This window comes from Tachypleus tridentatus, chromosome 4 (assembly GCF_004210375.1).
Source record: "Tachypleus tridentatus isolate NWPU-2018 chromosome 4, ASM421037v1, whole genome shotgun sequence".
Classification (NCBI taxonomy): Eukaryota; Metazoa; Arthropoda; class Merostomata; order Xiphosura; family Limulidae; genus Tachypleus; species Tachypleus tridentatus.
The window spans coordinates 41,641,776-41,665,521 of record NC_134828.1 but is presented as its reverse complement, the minus strand read 5'-3'; the positions used below and the strand labels follow the sequence as shown (position 1 = coordinate 41,665,521).

Genomic DNA, 23,746 nt, shown 5'->3' with positions numbered 1-23,746 from the left:
CTCTTTGGTCCTTGACTTTACACAATACTCTCCATATAGGTTCTGTTGTTGGTGCATCTATGACCAGCTCTGTCTTGGTCTGTTTGACATTTGAATTCTCTTTCTCTCTTCTAATAGCCTGCCTCTTTCTTACTTTATTCTCACACATTCCTTTCTTATCAGTGGGTATCTTTCTTTCATCCTTGTACACATACTTTGCAGGATCTTTCCCCTGTTAGGCTAGGCCTTCCAATTGTTGGGCATTCTTGTTGCCCTTCCTCTTTTTTTGCCTGTCAGGACGTTTGTCATGGCTTTTTTGCCACTCCTTTCATCCTGGTCATCATACAGTGAACCACCTATTTGTTTGTTTTTGTCTTTGGCTAAAATATCATTACATTATCTGACCTAGTACAAGTCAGGTCCTAGGTCACCAGTAAATCTCCTTCAGCTAGCTCTCGCAGTGTTTTTATGATTTATAGCTGGAAATGGTGATTACTCCAGTTGGCAAAATAACTTAAAATGAATGTCAGTATCAATCATGTTGAAATTAACTGTCTGTATAAAATAAAACTTTTTGATCAACAGTAAAAAAAAATTAAATGTGAGAGAAAGTAGACTTAACACTTTTTTAAAATTACCTTATAACAAAATTTAGGAAATTTCACAGCATAAACAGTAATAGAAAATTTAAATTATGTGCTTTTGTTAAAAGACAAACTAGATATTGCTTGGGAAATATCTCGTAAATGTCATAAAATCTGGAGAAGCATTTCAACTTGTAATTTATTTATACAAGTGTAAGTAGGTTTGCCATCTTATAAAGCAGTTTAAAAATATTAGTTTTAAACAAGGACGTATACTTGGTGACTAATGAGTAAAAAAATCATTAAGGTATAAATTGTGACATTGAATTATGTAAAAGTAAGTTTTTAGCTGTTTGTGTGTATGAAGTAGTTAAAGTAATTTGTAGCTAGAATTGTGTGCAAGCTTAGCTCATTGTTGCAAACAGTGTTGATTTGCTAACAAGATCATTGTTGGAAACAGAGCCTGTAACTTGGGATTGTATAACCCTTAACACTCCTTCAATTGAGTGACCACTCTTGTGAAATGTATTTCATATGCTTTTTCTTATTTTTAGTTAATTTTTTTAAATGGGAAATAATATAATGTTAGTCATCTCTCATACTTAATTATTGAAGTTTTCTTACCATCCTTGGTTCTGTGTTTCTTTATAGATTCACCAAATAGCCTAGCAGAAATTTGTAGGTTTTACGCCCGGCACATTATGTTCCAGATCTACGGACCAAGTTTCCACAAACAGTTTGAAAAACTGATGATACCAATTCCAGTGATCCAGTTTCTTAACCACACAGACGAAATTTAATTGTAACTATTTCTGCTTGTTTGTACTTATGTGAAATAAAACTGTTTGTTCACTGTGTTTATAAATTCCATTATACTGTATTATTTATAGCATTTTAAACATTCCACAGTAGCTTAAAATTTGTATCATTGTTTTTTGGAAAAAATGTTACAGAATTTCTTTCAATGTCTAATCAAGGCACACAGTGTGTTGTATTGCCAAGAAAAATACAAACTTGAGATGTGTGGCACACAATGTTTTATTTACAGAATGCATATCAAATGCTACGAGTATTAAAATGAATCATGTTTATGTGTAATCTCTTTGAATGGCTCTTGAAGAAACGGATGACGCCTTTGAGTTATATAAAATATATAGCATCCATTGAAGTATTTCCTCAAAACATTAATTGCAAAAGGAACGTAAATGTGATGAATGGAATGAGAAAAATAAAGCAGATTGAACTGATAACGACGACTCGAAGTGTGAATATCCCATTAAAAAAGATCATACGAGTTTGATTTTTCTTATAAAAAGGCATTTAGAAAAGAATGAAGAAATACTGCTAATGATGCCCTGATTGATAATAGTTTAATAAAAAGTCACAGTTTTGATCTAGAGGTACAAAACAAACGTAACGGTAATTACACAACAAATATTATTTAGGAGTAAATAATTTGAATACAAAAAAGAAGAACAAGAGAAAATGAAAGGTGGGAAGCGCAAATGCAATAATTCATATTAAAACATATTTAAATCAAATGAAGAATATATATTTAGAGACAGAAGAATTTTTATGCACACCATTGCTTTTATTAGAAATTCTACACCATGCTTAGCTGTTAAGAGGATTTTAAAGTTAAAAACAGAAATCAGACGTACTCTTTCTGTATTATGCTGGTAGATGACGAAGTAAGGAGGGTTTAAACTTTTCTTACCATATTTTATAGATATCCTCATATGTCAAAATGCTCGTACTTTAAGATAACGTTTAGTTTCACCGATAATAAGAGATCTTACAGCCTTCATACATGTGTAAAAAGAAGAGACGTGCTGATTGCATAAAGTTAATTATACTAAGGAATTTTAATAATTAAAATATACTATAATAAGACATAAAGACAATGTTGGTAATAATTAACTTTTGATAAGAAATGAACTGCCCGTCAGTAACTTAACAATAATAGCAGGATTCAATATAGGATTTTTTTTATATTGTTTCTTGTAACTAAAAGCGTACACTTTTTACTGGGGAGAAGGGAGAGTTCCATTTCAGGTGAATCCTAGTCACTTTAAACACCAAAATAATTCCAATCTTTCAGTGATGAAAAGTCACTTGTAGAGCAAAATATATATGTAAAAACGGCTGGTTTGGGTTGAGAAATATTTTATGTAGTGGAGCAAACAACGTTTCGACTTTCTTCGGTCATCATCAGGTACACAAAGAAAGAAAGAGGTAATTGTCCGATAGCTGACTATATGTTTTAAGAGGGTTGTGTAACTGAGTGTAGGAATGTAGAGGGCGTGCTTAGATGTTTGATTATATTTACTAATATAGGCATAAAGGTGTTCCTTTGTATTGGTTTATTTTGAGCTTGAGTTGTTGTATAAGTAAGGCTTCTCTAATTTTCTCAACCTAAACCAGTCGTTTGTACATATATATAATTCCAATCTTTGACATATTCTGGCTTACCTGTACAGGCTACAACACCTTACTCAGAAAATGGTTAAGATTTCAACCAATGTGTTTCTTTGCGGGTAAGCGACTAATCAGTCAGTTGGCTTAGTTTGATTAGAACTGTATATTAGTGTACTGTCTGGAGATTCATTTTTGAATCTGGATAATAAGTAATGTTTGTAATAAAGTTTTAGGTTTGGATGACTACATCTGCTAAAACGTAAATGTAAATTTTGGTAAATCAAATGAACCAAGAATACTTTCAGTTAGTTGTTTTTGAATTTCGCACAAAGCTACTCAAGGCTATCTGTGTTGGCAGTCCCTAATTCAGCAGTGTAAGACTAGAGGGAAGGCAGCTAGTCATCACCACCCACCGCCAACTCTTGGGCTACTCTTTTACCAACGAAAGTGGGATTGACCGTCACATTATAACGCCCCCACGGCTGAAAGGGCGAGCATGTTTGGTGCGACCGGGATGCGAATCCGCGACCCTCAGATTACAAGTCGCACGCCTTAACACGCTTGGTCATGCCGGGCCAGATAAATAAGACGCATCAAAATACTTCCTCCCCACTTTTCCTGGTCGAATTATATTGTCGTATTTAAACAATTACACTGCACGACAATTTTTTTGAAAAGTTTTTGCTGACTGTGGGTATGCACAAATATAGTTTTGGTTTTGCTTCATCACGTAGGAACTCTGAGAAATAGCCAGTTAACTGTTTACCGGCAAAAACGTAGTTAATTGCGTTTATGTTTCTAATACGCTATTAAGTTTAACATAATTAAAAATGTTTTGCTCCTGATTTTCCTTTGTATTTAATGTCCGGTGCATCACGTTGCAGTGTCCAGCAAACATTGACGGATTCCAGTTGCCCTGATATCATTTTTCCATTATAGCAATGTCCTGGTGAAACTGAAGATTTCGATGAAACAGTACGTGATGGGCAAATTTGAATGTGATCTTCGTGATCAGCAGCCAAAAATCTATAAGGAACACCCAACAGTGTTCATAAAGCAAAAACTTTGTTGTGCAATGTTACTTATGTGAAATATAAACTCATACCTATCTATTCAAAGCAAACAGTAACAAGATTCATGCTTTTAATATAAATTGGGCTTTTCTTTTGTGTCGACACCTTGCATGTAAAACTGTTATGAGTGGCTTATTAGCTGCAACCCTAACATGAATTCTAGCTGTAAATTAGACGTATTTGTGCACAGTTGTGCTATTTTTACAGAATCATGGTTGTTGTATTTTTCATGCTGGATATTTCGTATTTCTTTATAACAAATTTCAAAGGAGCTATGACAGAGAAATAATAGTTTGGATGACAGATTAATTAGATTGTATGATTAGTATAAGACATTGATCATAATATGAATAAGATAAGAAAAGCAAAAGAAAAAAAATCAGGAACCAAAACGAGTGCAGGAAGAGATTCCCTCTATAAATAAATTAAGTGAGCTAATAAAATATAATTTAAGCAAAGCAAGAATATTTGCATGAAGGAAGTATTTGTATTTTGGATTGCCGGTGAAGTTACTAACACTAATTTTGAATTACTGACCAAAAGAAGGCAGCCATTCGACATAAAGCTACCATCCACGCTTGGAATTGACTGTCTATGTTATAACGAAATTTAAAGCGAAAGGAGTGTTTTTAGTATCACATAGGTTCGAAATTGTTTCGCTAGTTCTAAAATCCAGAGCTCTATTTTGGGGAGTAGAAGAAAATAATGTTGTTGTTTTTTTTTTTATTAATGGGCTAAATGATTCCTCGTTATTCCTTGGTAATAATGCAGGCTAATAAAATAATTTACTTAGTTTCAGATGACGGGATATAAACATAGTCGTTCGCAGGGAGTATCAAAGAGGAAGTTGACACCCTGGATTTTCTAGGGGAAAAATATAATACTATTTATATTATAATAAAAGAAAATCATAGTATATTTTTGTGACCTTTTCCTCCTCCCCATTATATCCTGCGGACATCCATGGATATGATGTGTATCAGTGTTACATTTTTGTTTTTCCTAAAAGTTTCTTCTTTTAGTTTATAACTCCAGGTAACGCGTTATTCCATTACGTAGATCTTTCAAGCTGTAACTCGGTAGAAATGTTTTGCAATTTTGTTGGCGTAGTTCCTGGTTAGGAAAGAAAATTTCGTGTATGTTACGTCATCTTTGAAATTCCTCATTCTTGACATTAATGCATGTTGCTTAAGATTAGACTTATGTTGGGTAATATTAAGTTACATTTATTGTGTACAATTAGAATTATACTCAAAATCAGTCATTCATTAAGTGTTTGGGGAAAAACTACATTTATTCTCAAGTGAGTAACTTTGGCCTTCGCATATATCATACGATATTGTTATAATTAATATCATAATATTAAACTAGTCTTTTGTTTTCTCATTCACGATAATACATTAATTGTTTATAGTTACATAATGTCAATAAAATATGCAATTGTTCGTCATAGAATGATTCAAAATTCTAGAAATATGGAAGGTGAAAAAATATCGCGTGATTTAACTTCGGCTTCAAGCATACATGCAGATCATATTAGTGAAATCCATGATGTACCAATGAGTGTTCTGATTAGACCATTTCCATCAGTCCTTGATGAAGAAAAGGTCAGGAGCTTGATGAAAGTTCTGAAGGTTAGTGGTGTATTAGAAACTGTAAATGAGTGTAATATTAATAACTTAATGATTTAGAACACTTGCATGTGCAGTCGACTGCGTTTTATTTTTACTCAGATTCAATGTATAATATACATGGGAACAAACTATTGTTTAGTAATTATATTTACAGCATAATAAATTTGTACACCTTTATGTGGCTCTAGCCTAATGATTGCATTTTAAGGTTTAACTTTTACTGCCTAAAATCTTGATCTTCCTAAGAGCCTAATGAATTGTGATAAGTTTTGGTATCTGGCTTTCTAAGCTTGTGTTTCAATTTGAGAAATTGGAATTCATTCTTATACAACTTAAACTTAATTTCTTTTTCTGACATATGTTTTTTACTATTTTTTAAACTATAGCAGAAACTTGTGCATAAATCTCCATTTTTCGATTACACTATAATTAATTTATAAAGAGGTGGAAATTAGTTATAGGTTAGTAAAATAATTATTATATAGGATGGGAAAGCATTTATTCCAACTGTGATAGGCATTGAAGGAGGGTGCTGAATATTGAAAGCAAAATCAGTAAATTCTGAATCTTTAAATGTCCGGTTCATAAAAGTTAAACCTCAGAGCCTAAGTGTTAAGATTCTATATCATTAATTTTCAGATTAATATTTTGTTATGTAGTAGTACCTTCTCATGTAACAAAATGATTGAAATTTACGGTTTGCTAATTGTTTTTATTTCTGTGCACAAACATTTGTTAAGTGTTTATAAGATATTGGCTGAGAATTAAATAGCATTTAAGGTCAATAAAGGGCTATTGATCCATCTCAGCTGTCCCATTTATTAAACTAATACAAACATATTAAAAATAACTTGTAGTCAGCCATTATCTTTTGTATATTTATCTTTCCTTCCCTTAAACTCAACTGCATTTACTACATCTGAAGACTACTTATTCCAAAGGCCAACTACTGTGTTAGAAAAATAAAACCATTGCAGCTGAAGACGATTCATATCTTTTCAAAATTCATGTATTTTTTCTTAACTGTGATGCATACACAATATATTTGCATTGCCTTGTGATCTAACTAGTTATGCCAATAAACTTGTTCAGAAATGAATTAATTCTTTCTTGTTTCTTACAACTTCATTATTTAACATTGTGAAAGGCTGGTTAGAATATTTCAGTGGGATTCATAAAACTCTGACAGGTATTTTTCAAAATTGTGTGGATATATTTGCACACAGTAACACACCTGAATTGAATGTCTTTTAAAATAAAAAACGTATGGTCAGAGGATACTTAAAAAAATTATAACTCAAAAAGTAGGCTGAACACCACCCTGATTTTTTTTTGTAAATCATTTTCAGAGATGTAAGAATATATGGTAAAAATCTGAAAAGGCTGAATAACTGGTGACATGGTCAAACTGTGGCCCGAAGTAGGGCTATTTTTAGCTAAATCATAAAAAGTTGCATGCAACTAAATTTTTTTTACAGGGGATCTAATAGCCTTTTAATTACAACAATTGCTGATTTATCAACTGATATGTTATAGGAAATTTGAAAACAAAATTCAGCTTTGTATCATATTAAGTCTTAGAGCTATGGCTTATTAAATAAACTAATGTTTTTTATGATTTTGGGTTTTCAGGTGATATTTCTGTGTCACTATGAAAATACTACGAGAGAGATAAACTTGGTTTGAGACAATTTTTGAATTCTGTGAGATTAATTCAGTCAGTGTAGCAAATGTCAGCCTTCTACCACTATTACTTTTGCAGCTTTAAGCAGCCAAAGTTGCCTGAAAATGAATTTTCCAAAAAAACACAAAAAACTAAATTTTACAGAAACTATTAGAGATATTGATCTAATCTTTGGCAGTGTTTCATTATATGGGTAGATGAGCATGTGAATTTTTTCAAGGCATTCTGTGGGGGTCACCTGCAGACCCCTGGATGATTTGACATGGAATGACCCAAGGTCCAAAGAACGAGTCCTGAGCTATTCCACTTGTGATGTTAATCCAGTTTGATTGAACTACATTTGTAACAACCTTCTGCTTTCTTCTGTTCAGCCATTTTTCTATCCAACTAGCAAACCAATTACCCACACCTGAAGAGAAGTTTTCTAAACAAATTTTTAGTGTAATATTTTGTCAAATGCTTTCTGAAAATCCAAATACACCACATCGACATCCTTACCCTCATCTACCTAAGCAGTAACCTTTATAAAGAATGTCAAAAGAATTGTAAGGTGTGATTTTCCTCCTATTTAAATCATGTTGAATGTTGATTATCCAATAAAATTTTAAACTTTGTTAAATGCATTTACAAAGTACATTTTATTAGACTTTCAAAAACTTTTCCTGTGACTGATGTAAAACCAATAGGTCTATAATTAGTGGTACAGTTGTTACCACCTCCCTCGGAAAGAGAAGTAACATTAGCCAACTTTGTCTTCTGGTATAATCAATTATGAAAATAGTAGCAAGTGTCTCCATGCCCAATTTTTACTGCCTTCAAAACCCTTATGGAGATAATATCTGGCAAAAAAGTTTTATTCTTTAAAACTTGCCAAATTTTTTCTTAAGCTCAGAATTAATGTGATGATTTTGTTTATCATTATTGGCATCATTATTATGTTAAATATTTTAAAATGTATGTTAAATATATACCTATATTATAATCAGTTGTAAATGTTGTAAATATTACAGTTTTCATATTTACTTTAAACATATCATGCTATCTCAGGCATGATAGTCACAGGGGGTTATAATTTGTTAGACTAAAATATCCCCACAACTTTACTGCATGATGTGTATTAGTGGTATATTTATATGTGATAAGCAGATACAAATTATTTGGGCACTTTAATTTCTATCTGTCATGACATTCTGACTTTAAACAAAATATGAAATGTACGTAGTCACTTTTTTTTAATGCTTAACAGTAGTAGTCAGAGTGGTGCCTGGAATTGTCTAGTGGTTAAGGTGTTGGACTTGCAATCTGTTGATCACAGGATTACAACCTGTCATGAATATGCTTGCTTTTTCAACTGTGGGTGCATTATAATGTGATGGCCAATCCCACTACAATAAAAAGTAGCCCAGAATTTGATGGTGGATGGTTTAACCATCTTCCTTCCCTTTAGTCTGCTAGTTTTAAAATTGGGATATTTAGCACAGATAGTCCTTGAATAGTGAAATTAAACAACAGTAATGAAAGCACTTTTTAAAGAAACAAGTATGATACTTCTATTTGTAAAGTGAACAGTTATTATACATATGCATCAAAATACAAAAACCTTTAGAATGATAAAGATGCATGTATTTTTAGATTGAATTCTGTATCATTTTACAGAAATAGATTAAATAAAGTTTAGGGTAATAGAAAACAGCTATGAAAAATATTACAAAACAAGTGAAATTACTTGCTACACTCTAACAATGTTACATATTTATGTTGAAATAGTAGCTTTAATGTGTAACAAATGTTGCAGAAGGTGGCTGGCTGGGTGTCACTCACTACAACCATGTTATGTACTGATGTTGGAATAATGATTTTTAATTTGTAACAGATGCTACAGGTAGCTAGTTAGCAGTCACACTGTCATTCTAACCATTATATATTGATATTGGAATATTGGTGTTAATATATAACAAAAGCTACAGAAGATGGTATGCTCATCATTGCTCATTTTTTTTATACTTATGTTGGGATAATGGTTTTAATACAAATTATATTGAAGAAACTAATTATTAACAAACAGTGTCATTAACTAGTGTAATGAATTAGTTAAAAGGTATGGTGTACCTAAACAAAATTTAAATCAATAACCTTTTCAGAAAAGCAATAAAACCATTATATCTGGAGACTAGTCTTTCTTTTCCTTATCTTGAAAGGTTGTGCATAAGGTTGAGCAAATTATTCTTCATATGAGGCATTATGGAAGTTGTTGTTGGATGCTCATTTGTAATTTACATGTTCATTAGGGATCAGAAATTGTTACACAAGTAATCCCTAGGTGCAGGGGAATAGGGAATGATGAAACATTTCTAATTGTTTACCACTTCCTGTAAGCTTGTGCTTGCCCCTTTGAAGTTCTATTCTGTCTTCCTGATTAGTTTTATTCTTTAACTTCTAATCTATAAAATTGCTTCTTACCCTTAATTTTTGAGGGGAAAAAAGTTTACAATTGTTTGCAAAAAAAAAACAACAAAAATAGTATTTTTTTATCTTGAATTAAATTAAATAAGGAAACCAAGTTGTTTTAAACTTTATTTTTGTGTGTTTTCATTTGGCTCTATTATAGAAAAGTGTGTTGTTTTCAATATCATATGTATTATTCCACACTTACAACACTGCCCCTTCCTTGATTGTGAAGTCCCTTGAGCACTCCTAATGTAAAAAAATAAAACGTTACTAAGTTGCCCATTCAACAAAAGGCTATGCATGCCTGGTAAATAAGGAGCTTGACTTGCAAGCAGTGGGTTGAGAGATATAATCCCACCACTTAAACATTCTCACCTTTTCAGTTGTGGGGACATTATAATGTAACAATCAGTATCACTCTTCATTGGTAACACAGTAACCCAAGAGTTGGTGGTTGGTGTTGACTTTCTGTTCTGTTCTGTACCTCTTAAATTTGGGATGGCAAGTACAGATAGTCCTTGAATAGCTTTGTGTGTAATAAGAAGAACAAACAGAAAACAAAAAAATACTTGCCATGTCTTTTTGGTGTTTATTAACAGATTAATAGCACCTTGTCATTTATTGTTACTATGGCAGCTCTCCTAGGTAGATGATTGGGTAAACCCACTAATGGCTACAATCTCTGTGATCTTCTGTAAATAGTCATGAACAGTGAGAGCCTCGGACTTAATTTGCATTGAAAAGTTCTTTCAAGTTACATAATTGGCTATTCTTTCACTGACATACAGTACTGTAAGGAAGTGTTAAGATAATATTATGTCATTCTTTCCATTTTATGGAGCTAATTTTCATGCCATTATGAAATGTACATTTTAAAACACTATAGTAATGTTTCACTGATCCATGTTAACAATTGATTGAGCCAGGGTAAGAATATTTATTCTTTAGAATTCCCATATACTTGTACCAAGGGCATGTCATAATGGTTCTTCTTGATTGAACATACTGATAAAATTTAGGGTGTGAAATAACTGCCATGGCACCCCGTGCAGTGTCCTGACTATATAGAAAGAAACTAGCATATAGTACCAGTATATACTAGAAGAAATAAATTTAATAACACTCCACAAATAAACCTTGATAAAAAGTGTTTAGCACTATATTTTGTCATGCTGTAGTCCAAAAAGCATAGAGAATTGCCATTAGAGCAGGGAGCTCACATAAAAGCTTTGTGATGTTAATTGGACTTACCAACATGTTTCTGTAAGACTCAATGCTCCCCAAACATAAGAATGTGGGACCAAGACGGGTAATTTTGAAAATAGGAAAGGAAGGTGCGGAACACACTCAATAAAGATACTTAACATCAGTATCATTTATTTATTCTTCAGGACAGAAAGACAACTGTCACTGATCTCAAGCATGAGATAAATGACTATGTACCAAATGATAGAAAAGTGTCCAGATCTACAGCATCAAAAAGGCTCAAGAAGTGTAGAATACTTGGTTTTGTAGTAAAACACAACAAAAAACACCTTTATTTTGATCTCAAAGTATTGTCAAAAGTGAAATTTGCTAAAAAGTTTGTTTGTTTTTGAATTTTGTGCAAAGCTACTCGAGGGCTATCTGCACTAGCCGTCCCTAATTTAGCAGTGTAAGACTAGAGGGAAAGCAGCTAGTCATTACCACCTGCCACCAACTCTTGGGCTACTCTTTTACCAACGAATAGTGGGATTGGCTATCACAGTATAATACCTCCACGGCTGAAAAGGCGAGCATGTTTGTTGCGATGGGGATGCAAACCCATGACCCTCAGATTACGAGGCGAATGCCTTAACCCACATGGTCATGCTAGGCTACTGCTAAAAAGTATAGAATTGGATTATTGATTATTCAAAAAGTGTTATAGGTGGATGAGTCCAAGTTTGAAATATTTGATTGAAAGCATAGGTTGTATGTCTGGCAAAATAAAGTTGAAAGGTACCTCAGTGTATAGCATCTACTATGAAGCATGGGGTGGATAGCATGATTATTTGGTAGTGTTTTTCTGCCAAGGTGACAAGAAATATTTACAAAATAAATAGATAATGGACCAGGACAAGTACCATCAGATACTGACAATAACCAAAGAAGGCCGAAACGTTCGCTTCTCTACCAGTGCTTTCTCTACCCATACCAGCCATTTTTAAATATATTATGGTCCCAAATACTCATCCAACCTACACAAAAGTTACTTAACTATCAAAGAAACTGCTGGAGTCATTCAAATGAAGCAATAGCTTTAGAAACCTTACAAAATTGTTTTAGAGACATTTTGAGTAAAATTTCAAAGGACACTATGATTAAAAGTATGTTGCAACAATATCTGTTAGACTGTGTGCAGATATACAAGCCAAATGGGAAACAGAGAAATTATTAACTGTTTATTGAACCTAAGCACTTCTGCTGAGTTTCTGTTGTACTAAATACGAAGATTAATAAAGTTCTGATGTTTCACCTGTGATGTGCCTTCTATTGTTTTCTGACAATAGTTTAAAATCTAATTTTTGACTGCCCAAACATTTTTTACTTGGATTTTCTCTTCTCTAAACAGCAATTGACTCTAGAGTTTGTATTTCCTTAGAACGTGAACTATACAGGTATATCATGTTATGTAAGTGGATTCAGTTTTATCAGCATAGCTATCTTTCACTGTATCACAAGCTGATTTCACTGTTCTTTGGATGAAGCCATATACAGTAACTTTATTCTTCACAACCAGGAGAGCTCTTCCAACCACCCATCATCATTGCCAAGCTAGATTATATAGTTTCTCTTTATCATAGTCAGGAGATGAAGAATTATTGCAGTAAACTCCTGTTGCAAGTTTCTCATTTCTTGGTAGTTTAATAATCATCAGCCCTATTTTCACTAGACATTCAACTCGTGGTTTAGTAATTGTCAAATAGTGCACAAGGACTTCATGGTCCTCTACTATTATGATATCTAAAGCTTGACCTCACATCTATATTTATGCATAAAGTCAGTGCCATATTTATTTTATGTCAATTACCCATGCATCATGAGAGAAACTTCCTTTAGTAAGTATTACAATATTAGCTCTAACTGCCAGATTTCCCTTAGTTACTGACATTATCCTTTGAGAGATACTATTAAGTTGTCCAGAAATAAATGTCATTTTTGAATGGTGAAGTTTGGAAAAGTATAAACCAGTGTTGTAAAACATGCTTTAATCAAAATAAGCACCATTTGCTTCAACACACTTTTGCCATCGTGTTATGATGCTGTTTATGCCCCTACTTTAGAAATCACAGTTTCTATGATCAGTAAATTTTCTGAAAGCTTCTTTTGCAGCTGACTGCTTTTGAAAGCATTTATTATTCAAAAATTTGTCAAAGTGCTTGAAAAATACAAATCTTTAGGGGAAAGGTCTGGGGAATAAGGTATATGAGGCAGAATCTCGAATCCCAATTCTTTCAATTTTTGGAATATTATCCTTGATGTGACTCATAAGACCATTTTTGTTTATCTTTAGTCAGCTCATGTGGAACCTGCTTATCCAACTTTTTGATCTTTCCAATTGCACTCAGATGGTCGGCAATGCTTGATTTGCTTGTGCCTAGCTTTTCTGCAAGCTCACATACTGTTGTGAGAGGGATTGCCTCAACTGCTTCCCTTAATGGGTCTTCATTTAAGGATGGCTGTCTTCATGGTCTTCAAGACTCATCTCCATGTTAAATTTTGGAACCAGTGCTGAACTGTACATTCAGTAACAGATTCATGGCTGAATGCCTGGTTGATGTTCTGTGTAGTATCAGTAGCTTTTCATTCTAGTTTGAAGTCATAGAGTAAAATTAGATGAAAGTCCTTCTTGTCCATGCTGCCTTAGGGGTTGTGAAACTTACTCTGAGTAGAGCTGAGACAGTTAAGACACCTTGTAAGTGGCAACATCAATGATAAGTTACTCAGTATTAAACTTCTAAATGTCATAGTGAGAATTCTGACATATTTCTGGACAACCTAATATTTCCATACATTTTTGTTTGCAGCTCACATGAATATGTGACTTAGTTATACTTAAAATAATGTATTTTATAGCTTCTTTCCTTTATTCTGTTTTATTAGCTGCCTAACTAATTATTTCAGTTCTTTTTATAGTAGTATTGGGGGGAGGGAATAATGTTTCAATATTACAAAATCTGATATCCCTAATTTCTAGATGGTGCATTTGTTAATTGATTTCTGACATAATAATTTCTAGTTCCATTGCCAATTGCAGAGCTTTCTTTAAGGATGTTCATCTGGTTTGATTTAGCTTAATTCTTATGTTCTCTTCTTTTATAGAATTTATAAGTTTTGTGACATGCCAATGAATATATCATTTTGCAAGGAGTTTCTGAAATGTTTTATCAGAATAATATTTTACTTCTGACAGTAGTGTAGTAGATAGCTATCTCGTAGGTAGTTTCTCTTAAACTATCTGCTGAAAATAAATCAAATATGCAGTCCATGTAATGATAATGAATTTTTTTTAAACATTTTTAACACAATAATAGTGCTTTAAATTCCTGTAAGCCTACCTTAGAAATTACATAAACCAAGGTACAACAAATCAACTTATTTGTACAAAATAACCTCATAGCTAACAAATGAATTATTTGTTTCTGTATTGAAAGCTACTTTCTTGAAATAACTTGGTCTGTAACTAGCCTGATGATTCTTCATGGAGTGTGTATTTACAATCTACGTTCAAATGAGCTAGAATAAATTTTACATCATATAGTACCTAGAAGATTTTAGCAATTGATCTCTATCAAACAAATTACATTAAAAATATAACTTAAATAGTACAATTAAAAACATTCTGCAAATTTTTATCTCAAAATTTCCACAACTTTGATTTTCTGAAACTTTGAAATTTTTGTTGATGAAAAATATTTCATGACATTTTCAAACAGGTTTTTTACAAAAAGTTAAATTTTGCTACCCTAAAACATTACCAATAAAAAATAAAACAGTTTGAGTCATAGATTTATATTGTGTATCAGTTATTCAAATACTTCTTTAACTGTTGAAAATAAAGAAATTTCAAAATACACAAATGAATAAGAGATTTGATGAACGATAGTGGTGTTCATAGGAAAAAAAAAGTGATAATTCATTAGATGTAGTACTTATGTTAAACTTCTTTAGACATGATTCCTTCATATTTAAAGTTACATTAAATGATGTTAGAGAAACTTAGTGAAACTGTTACTCAAAACAGTTGGATCCAAGATAATGTGTGGAAGGGGTGGTCCAATTAGACTCCTAGTACTACTGATAAATTTATATTACTTTCATAGTTTACTTATAATTATACACTATCAGTAACTTTAATAGTAAAATTAATTGAAAAACCTACAAAGGTCATCATGAGTAGCTTAATCATGTTGTAATTTATCAGTTTCAAAGTTTAAATTTTTATTTCTAATAATATGATTGGTATAAAAAATAAACACCATCATTAATAGTTGTGTTAAACATATGTACTTAAAATAAAAAGTATAAAGCCTACACCTAAATTCATATTATAGGATATCTAAACAGGATGTCTGTTTTCAATTTTTATTTAAGTTGTCTCTTATACAGTGTCTCATGCATTTCCCACTTATCTACTCTAGTTCCTGAATGTGTAAGCAGATTAAATATTATAATGTGTATTGCAAGGTGTTCATATGGTTCAAGGTATAAGGTAAAAATTGTTATTATGTTACTTTTATTTGTTATACATACCTTACTTCTATTCCAAACAGTTGTTTTGTTTCTTCAGCATTGTGACTCTTTTTAAATTCTTTTTGCACAAAAATTTGCTGTACAAATGAGCATGCTAATGTTTATGTCATGTGTGACATCATGCAAAGGTATGTACATTAATATGATTTTAATCATATGAAACTCTGCACATGGTTTCGTTGACTGGTTGTGGCTGCCTACGTAATTACTGACCAAACAGTTCTGGTTTGTAGACTGCTTGTCATGCTTTGTAAATGATAATGTTATGTGTAACATTTTTTGTTGAAAAAAAATTGTATCTTTAACTTGCAAAAATGCCTAATTAATGATATATATCAGTTTTTTTGCATCAGGTAATATTCTGCGTATAAAGCTTAAGAATTATACGGTAAGTTCAGAAACACTGAAATACCAGCCTTTTGATATTAATACATAAAAGTTGTGTAAATGGCTAGATGAAAATGAAATTCTCCTGCATGATTTTACTGTGTGTTAAATTTCAAAGAAGTGACTCAAATTTATATGATGATAAAGAGGATGGATTTTGTTGTTATAACTGATGTGATTAGTGATTGTAATTGTGAAAGTTTAAAATAAGAAGCTTAAAAAATTTTAGGCCACAGATGTTTGTAGTGTATTGTATTTCTGTGTAACTAAACATGTTGTTTGTAGTGTATTGTATTTCTGTGTAACTAAACATGTTGTTTGTAGTGTATTGTATTTCTGTGTAACTAAACATGTTGTTTGTAGTGTATTGTATTTCTGTGTAACTAAACATGTTGTTTGTAGTGTATTGTATTTCTGTGTAACTAAACATGTTGTTTGTAGTGTATTGTATTTCTATGTAACTAAACATATTGTTTGTAGTGTATTGTATTTCTGTGTAACTAAACATATTGTTTGTAGTGTATTGTATTTCTGTGTAACTAAACATGTTGTTTGTAGTGTATTGTATTTCTGTGTAACTAAACATGTTGTTTGTAGTGTATTGTATTTCTGTGTAACTAAACATGTTGTTTGTAGTGTATTGTATTTCTGTGTAACTAAACATATTGTTTGTAGTGTATTGTATTTCTGTGTAACTAAACATGTTGTTTGTAGTGTATTGTATTTCTGTGTAGCTAAACATGTTGTTTGTAGTGTATTGTATTTCTGTGTAACTAAACATGTTGTTTGTAGTGTATTGTATTTCTGTGTAACTAAACATGTTGTTTGTAGTGTATTGTATTTCTATGTAACTAAACATATTGTTTGTAGTGTATTGTATTTCTGTGTAACTAAACATATTGTTTGTAGTGTATTGTATTTCTGTGTAACTAAACATGTTGTTTGTAGTGTATTGTATTTCTGTGTAACTAAACATGTTGTTTGTAGTGTATTGTATTTCTGTGTAACTAAACATGTTGTTTGTAGTGTATTGTATTTCTGTGTAACTAAACATGTTGTTTGTAGTGTATTGTATTTCTGTGTAACTAAACATGTTGTTTGTAGTGTATTGTATTTCTGTGTAACTAAACATGTTGTTTGTAGTGTATTGTATTTCTGTGTAACTAAACATGTTGTTTGTAGTGTATTGTATTTCTGTGTAACTAAACATGTTGTTTGTAGTGTATTGTATTTCTGTGTAACTAAACATGTTGTTTGTAGTGTATTGTATTTCTGTGTAACTAAACATATTTAACATCACTTAGAATTGTCAGTTTAGTCTTGTACAAACTATAATTGATTTCTTAACACATGTCCAAAGTATACATAATTATCACTGACGTGGTTAATTCTGATTTATTCTACAGAAATTTTATATGACCCATGTGCTTAGATATCCACTTATAAAAAATATATTTCAGAGGTATAAATAGACACTTGCATATAGTTTAGCTACATGCATATTGTTCTTTTTATAATAAAAACTTAATGGGTATTTTTTTTCTTATCTAGGATCCAGCCACAAGAGACCAAGTTCCTCCCATTGATGTGCTGTGGATAACAGGCTCTGAAGGTGGCAACTATTACTACTCCTTTGGTGGTTGTCATCGCTATGAGGCTCACAAGCGATTACAGCTCCCAAGTGTGCCTTGTAAATTATTCAGATCAACTGTTAAAGATTTAAGAAGTTATCTCGGGGGCTCAACTCCTGATTTGAAATAATTACTATCTGCATATTTAACATAAACTAGTAAACTAGATGAAATATAATTACACATAAAAACACACACACCTAAAAAGGTAGATTTTTTATTTGTTTATTATTATTATTATAGTGAGTAAACATTACTGAAAGAGAAAGCAAAAAGAACCTTTTGTACTTCTAATGCTAGTAGTGCATTTTAATGTATTTAGCAGTACTTGTTACTGTAATTATTTTTTTTTATAATGTTTGTTAATTGTATAAATATGAGAAAGGAATTGTTTTAATCTAGTAATTTCTGTTTAAATAAAGTAAAGTTTATGAAGTTGTCTTAGCAATGATTTAAAAACGTTTTTTGTTATTTAGGGGAAGTTTGAAAATAGGTTAAATAATTTCATTATGTAATGATATATTTACTGAAATACTGATTTCACAAAATGTATACAGGATTTACTTGCTTTTTGATGCCCATTTTACTCTATTTGTGTGAATCTCAACTAGTATTAAATATTTAGATATATTTTGAAGTTGTACAATATCATATTTTTATGTTAAATAAATATATTGGGCCACTGAGGGCCATCATTGGCCTCTAGGAAGAATGTGCCTTGCAGCAGTTTTTGGATTTATACCCTGAAAAAGCATAAGTGATTTGAAGCATAGTTAATGTTTGCTTAATGTTAGATACTGATATCTCACATTCCATACACAATTTTTGATGCTGTTGCAATCCACCTGCTGGGAAGTGGATCCTTGGCCTCTCTGCAGACTTGGTGAGAAATAAAATTGAGAATATCAACAAGCAATTTGCATTTTATGTTACCCTATAGATAAGAATATGGGGTTGAATAAGAATTGTTTTAAGTAACTGAGGATTATAAAATTGCAGGAATTCTATCCAATAGGATTGTTTGTTTCTGCAAGTAGTTTCTTAATTTTTTTTTTTTTTAAAGAAACTAAGTCTTCATTTTGTGCACGTGTAATTATTGAGAATCACTCTGGAAATAAAGAAGACGATAAAATGGGTTTACATGATGTTATTGCATTTTTAATAATGCTTTGGTTCTATTCATAGAATCAAAACTATTTTAACTGTGTGGCTTTAATCTCAACAAGGACTGTGTGTAACCATTTATAGGAACCTGCATTACATTAATTGTTTACACAACTACAGTGTTTATGGACAAAATGCTAGTTTGGCTTTGTGCCTGTGAAAATGTTTCAGCTATAGCTTTGTGAACACTTTTTATTTTTAAAATTAACTTAAAGCTTTTTAATTTATTTTCTTTCAACATTTTCTTGTGTATGTTCAATAGTATCATGAAACTGGACTTGCCCAACTCTCATACTTATGTAGGTTTCCATAGCACTTAAGGAATAGGAGTAATGACAGTACTATATACTGTGTGAGAATAATAGTAGTGAAAGTGTTTAATTGTGAACATTTTCAGATTTCATTATGAAAACAACTGAAAACTATTTTTACATATCTAGATTTTAAACTGGGGCCTTTAAATGTTTTTGTTTTTTTATGAAAGTGTATCTTGCTGAATTTGCATGTTGCTGACTCACATTTGAACCATTTCTTTTGATTTTTGTTTTATTCATATAAACCATTCTAAGTTTTATTACACAAATTGGGGAAGACAACTAACTAAAGGATCTAATGGGATATTTGACATAAAATGGCCTAATTGAGGGCATGTGATAGAAAAAGGTTTGGGAATCATTGATTTAAACTATGCTTCAGTGACCATCAAGATTTTTTTCATAATAAAGAATGAACCAACATAACTAATGTGCAGTCTTGGTTATGGTTAATTTCACTCTTTCCATGTCTCTATGTGCAATTCAACAATGTCTTTGTTTTGTCTAGTTTACAGAACTTGAACAGTATTATCCCTTTGAGTTGTGACTAAATTAATTTTACTCTGTTATTTGCTGTCACTTTTATTATAAAGCAGGATATTTTACTTGCCCTTATGGGGATTGTGTTGTGAAGCAAGTCAAAAGACAATTTTTCATAGTGATAAAGTAACTATAAAACAAACAAGGAAAAAAAAAACATTTAAATTGTGTTGACTGATTACTTTCTAGTTGTATACTACAAGATTGCTTTCTGAAGGTTTGCCATTGCACATTTCTAAAAGTATAGCTGTCCAAGTTAGTGTTTAAGTATGTAAGTAGATCATACATTCAGCACTAAAAAAACAACAAAAAACATCTAAGTTATTTGTTGCCTAACATAAACTCTATACACATTTTTGGTGTATAAACAAGAGGGTATCATCAGTAGCCATGGCTGTTATTAGATTTCAAATTGGTCAAGAGATGGTATATGAGCTAAAAGTTTGTACATGGAAAAAAACAGTCATTCTACGAGCTGCTGTACTGCATAAATAAATTTTTAGATGTACAGATATTTTGATTTCTCTCACCATAAGTGAAATCACTAAGGTAACAAATAATACTGTATAATAACATTTATTAAAATATTAGTGATTTAGTGAGTAATTTATTGTTATGATTGTTATCTGTTGGAGTCTAATAAATATACGGTTCTTGTGGAGAACAGTAATGGGGTTGTAAAATAGTACAGAATGAGACACTGAGTAGAAACAGATGAACATTACATTTTCCAAAAAGGGACATTGATTTTTTAGGTCTGATACTTAATTTCTGTCTTAAAGAAACTAATGAAGGAGCATGTGTTAGAAATGGATAAGATATTATTCAACAGAACAATAGCCAAAATTCTAATGCTGAAACCCTACAAAATATTTTTCATTAAGTTTCTAAGGGTGTACAGTTGAGAAGAGGCAAGTTTTACTTTTAGTATAAGACGTTATTGAAAAACAATCAACAAGTTGTAAAAAGCTTAGTTTCCATAAAGTTACCATACAACATTTTATGCTACTGCTTTTTGGAATAAAGATCTTCGTATCATTTCACTATCAATTCTGTTTTATTTTAATTGAAGCGACGCCTAATTTACATTCTTCTGGTCATGCAAGTTGTGTTAGGAAACATAGAATCTTAGTTTCTCGCAACTTTAATTTATGGGTTTGTGACTTTACAACTGTTGAACTTAATCAAATGTTCAACATATTTTTTACTTTCACTGTTGTATAATGTTAATCACAAAGTTCCTGATATAAAATTTAAATGAAGAATAACACAAACGCTCATTACGTGTTTTGATCTATATTACACTTAATTTCTAGAGAAATCGTTTGCACGTGTGTTTTCAGCTTGTATAATGATTTTGTCTTATGCGAGAGTATTTATAATAAATGTATGTGCATCTACTTATGTATGTGTGTTACTGATAAAAAGTTAAGTAAACAAAATAAAAAGGAAGGACTGTGTTAAAAACAGCAAATCTAAACCTTTAATTATTCACATTAGTTTGTTATAACCTAAAAATAAGCCGAAATAAAAATAAATTAAAAAATAAACAAACTGCAATAATTAAAAAGATTCTAGGGTATAAGCTACGTTGGATATAAAATGTACCCTAGGTTTTGGAGGTGACTGATGATGTAGGACCCACATTACCGTGGAGGTACACCGTCCATCAGCCTGTGGGTATGTGTATATGTATATATTTAAAAGTATTATATCAGCTGAATAATAGGTGAATGCACGGATCACGATCTAAACCTCATACATGCTTCAAACTAGGCTGTGTTATTGCTCAGCACACAGCAGAAAAACCTGTGGGGGGAATAAAAATGTAAGAAACATTTTTATTTTAATTCACTTTTATTATCAACATAACAATAGTATCTTTCTTAAATGAATAAAAAAGATCAAAGGAATCGCCTGGAAAAGACTGCGGAAACAATATCCTTTTACCGTGTGAAAATGATCTGGACCAGAATACAGTCACCCCATTATTGATAATTTAAACTGTAATCGCTGTTCTAAAACCACATGAAAAGTTTAACATCAGTATACGGTCAACAGAAGTACAAGCAGTAAGACTGAAATACCTAATGACAAGTTCACGGAACTAAAAGTTGGTGTTGGTCAAAGTTAGTTTATACGAAAACTTGGAGAAGGTTTATGGAACTAGTACTGTTAACAATACAACGACTTGACCTAGACATCAAATTGTAGTACACAGGGTATGCAGTGCAGTTGTTATGTTATCACAAACAATTTATAGATCATGTGTCACTGGTATAAAGCTTTATTTTACATAGTAATTGATTTGTCTTTATTTAAAACTTTGTCTTTAAAAAAACTTCATTAGAATGATTTACACATGCTAATACTTTGATGTATGACTGTAGATGTGAACTAAATGTGTTAGGTTCACAAACAGGCTATGTAGCCACTTTATGTGCCACATCGAAACCACGGGCATTTAAAAGTGCAACGCTGTCGTGGATACTTCTAGTTGAGGAAGGTATTAAACCTTTCCAATGAAACTTGTTAAACAGTATATAGACAAAAATTTATCATTTCACATATGTGTACTTATATTGATTTTCACAGAAGCAAAATAAGTTTACACACAAGACCGTTCAAAAGAGCAACCGGCTATGAAATTACCTCCACCCTTTTAACCCGATCAGGAGCAATGTTTTCATCTGAGTTGTAAAAGTTAATGGCTGCAAAAGAGAATCCTTTTACCAAAAAAAGTGGGGAAGTTGTGCATATATCCTGAGGTTATAAACAAAACCACAAAAAATTCGAGAACTTCTAACAACATTTCAAAATCAAAGGCTGTTTTCCTTATAAAGTTAGCTGAAAAAAACTGGAATCACGGCAATTTCGTTCGACCACATAGGAAATGTAGTTCCAATTACTTTTGTGTCTTTATTTTGTAAACCAAATCTTGGAAACCGTGGTATAGTGGTATAAATCCCACTATTCGTTGGTAAAAGAGTTGGCGGTGGGTGGTGATGACTATTTGCCTTCCCTCTAGTTTTACACTGCTAAATTAGAGACGGCTAGCGCAGGTAGCTCTCGTGTAGCTTTGCGTGAAATTCAAAAGAAATAAAAGAAACTTTCAGAGGGAAGGAGGGAATAGGATGTTAGAAAGTTGTTTGGTCTAAGACTGGTCTCTTTATCTCTCACAGAAGCCTATTCGAACAAAATTGCTCTATTACAATGGCAGTAATACGTACTTGTGACTATTAGATTTAGCATAGTGAAGTATTGTGGAAATGATTCCATAGTACTGGAGTTGGAACAAAGGTTTTCTGCAGTGTGATTAACCCTATACATGGTAATTATATTACATACATAATTATTCCAATGGATTAAATAATGTTTTTATAAACTGTTTCTCAATGTTCAAACGAGTTTGTAGATCTCCTGTGCATTGTTATTTGAGCTGTTTATTCTAACAGAATAGTGTTGATATACATATACATAGGTATCATATTTCATACTGGAAAGCTTCCACTGGCACAGCGGCATGTCTGTGGATTCACATCGCCAGAAACCTGGTTTCGTTCCCGTGGTTGGCAGAGCATAGATAGCCCATTGTTTAGTTGTGTGATTAATTTCAAACAAACAAAATATACTGGAAAAATATTTATAATCTTTATCACACGAGTATTTCTGGGTGTAATAAATGGAAAGGATAATAAAGTACAATAGTATTAATCTTAATACACTGTATACAATAGTATTAATCTTAATACACTGTATACCTTAAAAATTTATTTCATTAATATGTAAAATAAAATACTGAAGAGCTTTTTTTTTTTTTTTTAACAAAATACATAGATTTAGGCATCAATACAAAAAAAAATCAATTAAAGGTAAAATCCAATTGTTTCGCATGACCTACTGTGTCTTCTTTGAAGCTAATTGGTTTATGCTTTCTTCTAGCCAGTCCATAAAGTACGATATCCGTGTGTAAATTCCTGGATAATTGGGTTCAGCACAACGATATCCAAACGAGACAATTCCGATAACGGTCCATCTTTCATTATTTTCTTTTATCATCAGTGGTCCACCAGAGTCTCCCTGTTATAAAGATAAAAACACATCACGGAGTCAGT

The 23,746-nt window shown here is 31.8% G+C and overlaps 3 protein-coding genes across 10 annotated transcripts in view; 2 read left to right on the top strand and 1 right to left on the bottom strand.

The window, feature by feature from the left end:
• Positions 1–1,813, top strand: part of LOC143248940 (ankyrin repeat domain-containing protein 16-like) — a 42,997-nt gene extending 41,184 nt beyond the window's left edge. For all 4 annotated transcript variants that reach the window (XM_076497962.1, XM_076497960.1, XM_076497963.1 and 1 more), the window contains one exon: positions 1,215–1,813. In XM_076497962.1, the coding sequence (XP_076354077.1) occupies positions 1,215–1,363 (149 nt within the window). In that variant the 3' untranslated portion in view covers positions 1,364–1,813. The remainder of the gene's footprint in view (positions 1–1,214) is intronic.
• Positions 1,814–4,896: 3,083 nt separating this feature from the next.
• On the top strand, positions 4,897–18,749 carry Srx (sulfiredoxin). Of its 4 annotated transcripts, none has more exons than XM_076497956.1 (3): positions 4,897–5,190; positions 5,508–5,688; positions 17,534–18,749. In XM_076497956.1, the coding sequence occupies exons 2-3, from the start codon at positions 5,509–5,511 to the stop codon at positions 17,741–17,743; spliced, it is 390 nt and encodes a 129-aa protein (XP_076354071.1). In that variant the 5' UTR covers positions 4,897–5,190; position 5,508; the 3' UTR covers positions 17,744–18,749. The 4 variants fall into 4 exon arrangements, with proteins under 4 accessions (XP_076354071.1, XP_076354072.1, XP_076354070.1 ...); XM_076497957.1 differs by having other exon boundaries at positions 4,972–5,190; positions 5,526–5,688; XM_076497955.1 differs by having other exon boundaries at positions 5,180–5,357; positions 5,526–5,688.
• A 4,515-nt stretch (positions 18,750–23,264) lies between these two features.
• Positions 23,265–23,746, bottom strand: part of LOC143248937 (venom protease-like) — a 45,963-nt gene continuing 45,481 nt past the window's right edge. For both annotated transcript variants that reach the window (XM_076497953.1, XM_076497951.1), the window contains one exon: positions 23,265–23,711. In XM_076497953.1, the coding sequence (XP_076354068.1) occupies positions 23,529–23,711 (183 nt within the window). In that variant the 3' untranslated portion in view covers positions 23,265–23,528. The remainder of the gene's footprint in view (positions 23,712–23,746) is intronic.

Bases quoted from the DNA above. Each gene is read 5' to 3' on its own strand.
- Srx (XM_076497954.1), top strand. From the start codon at position 5,236: ATGTTGCTTAAGATTAGACTTATGTTGGGTAATATTAAGTTACATTTA. The intron at 5,358-5,507 runs GTGAGTAACTTT...TGTTCGTCATAG, and splicing joins AAAACTACATTTATTCTCAA to AATGATTCAAAATTCTAGAA. The intron at 5,689-17,533 runs GTTAGTGGTGTA...TTTCTTATCTAG, and splicing joins GCTTGATGAAAGTTCTGAAG to GATCCAGCCACAAGAGACCA.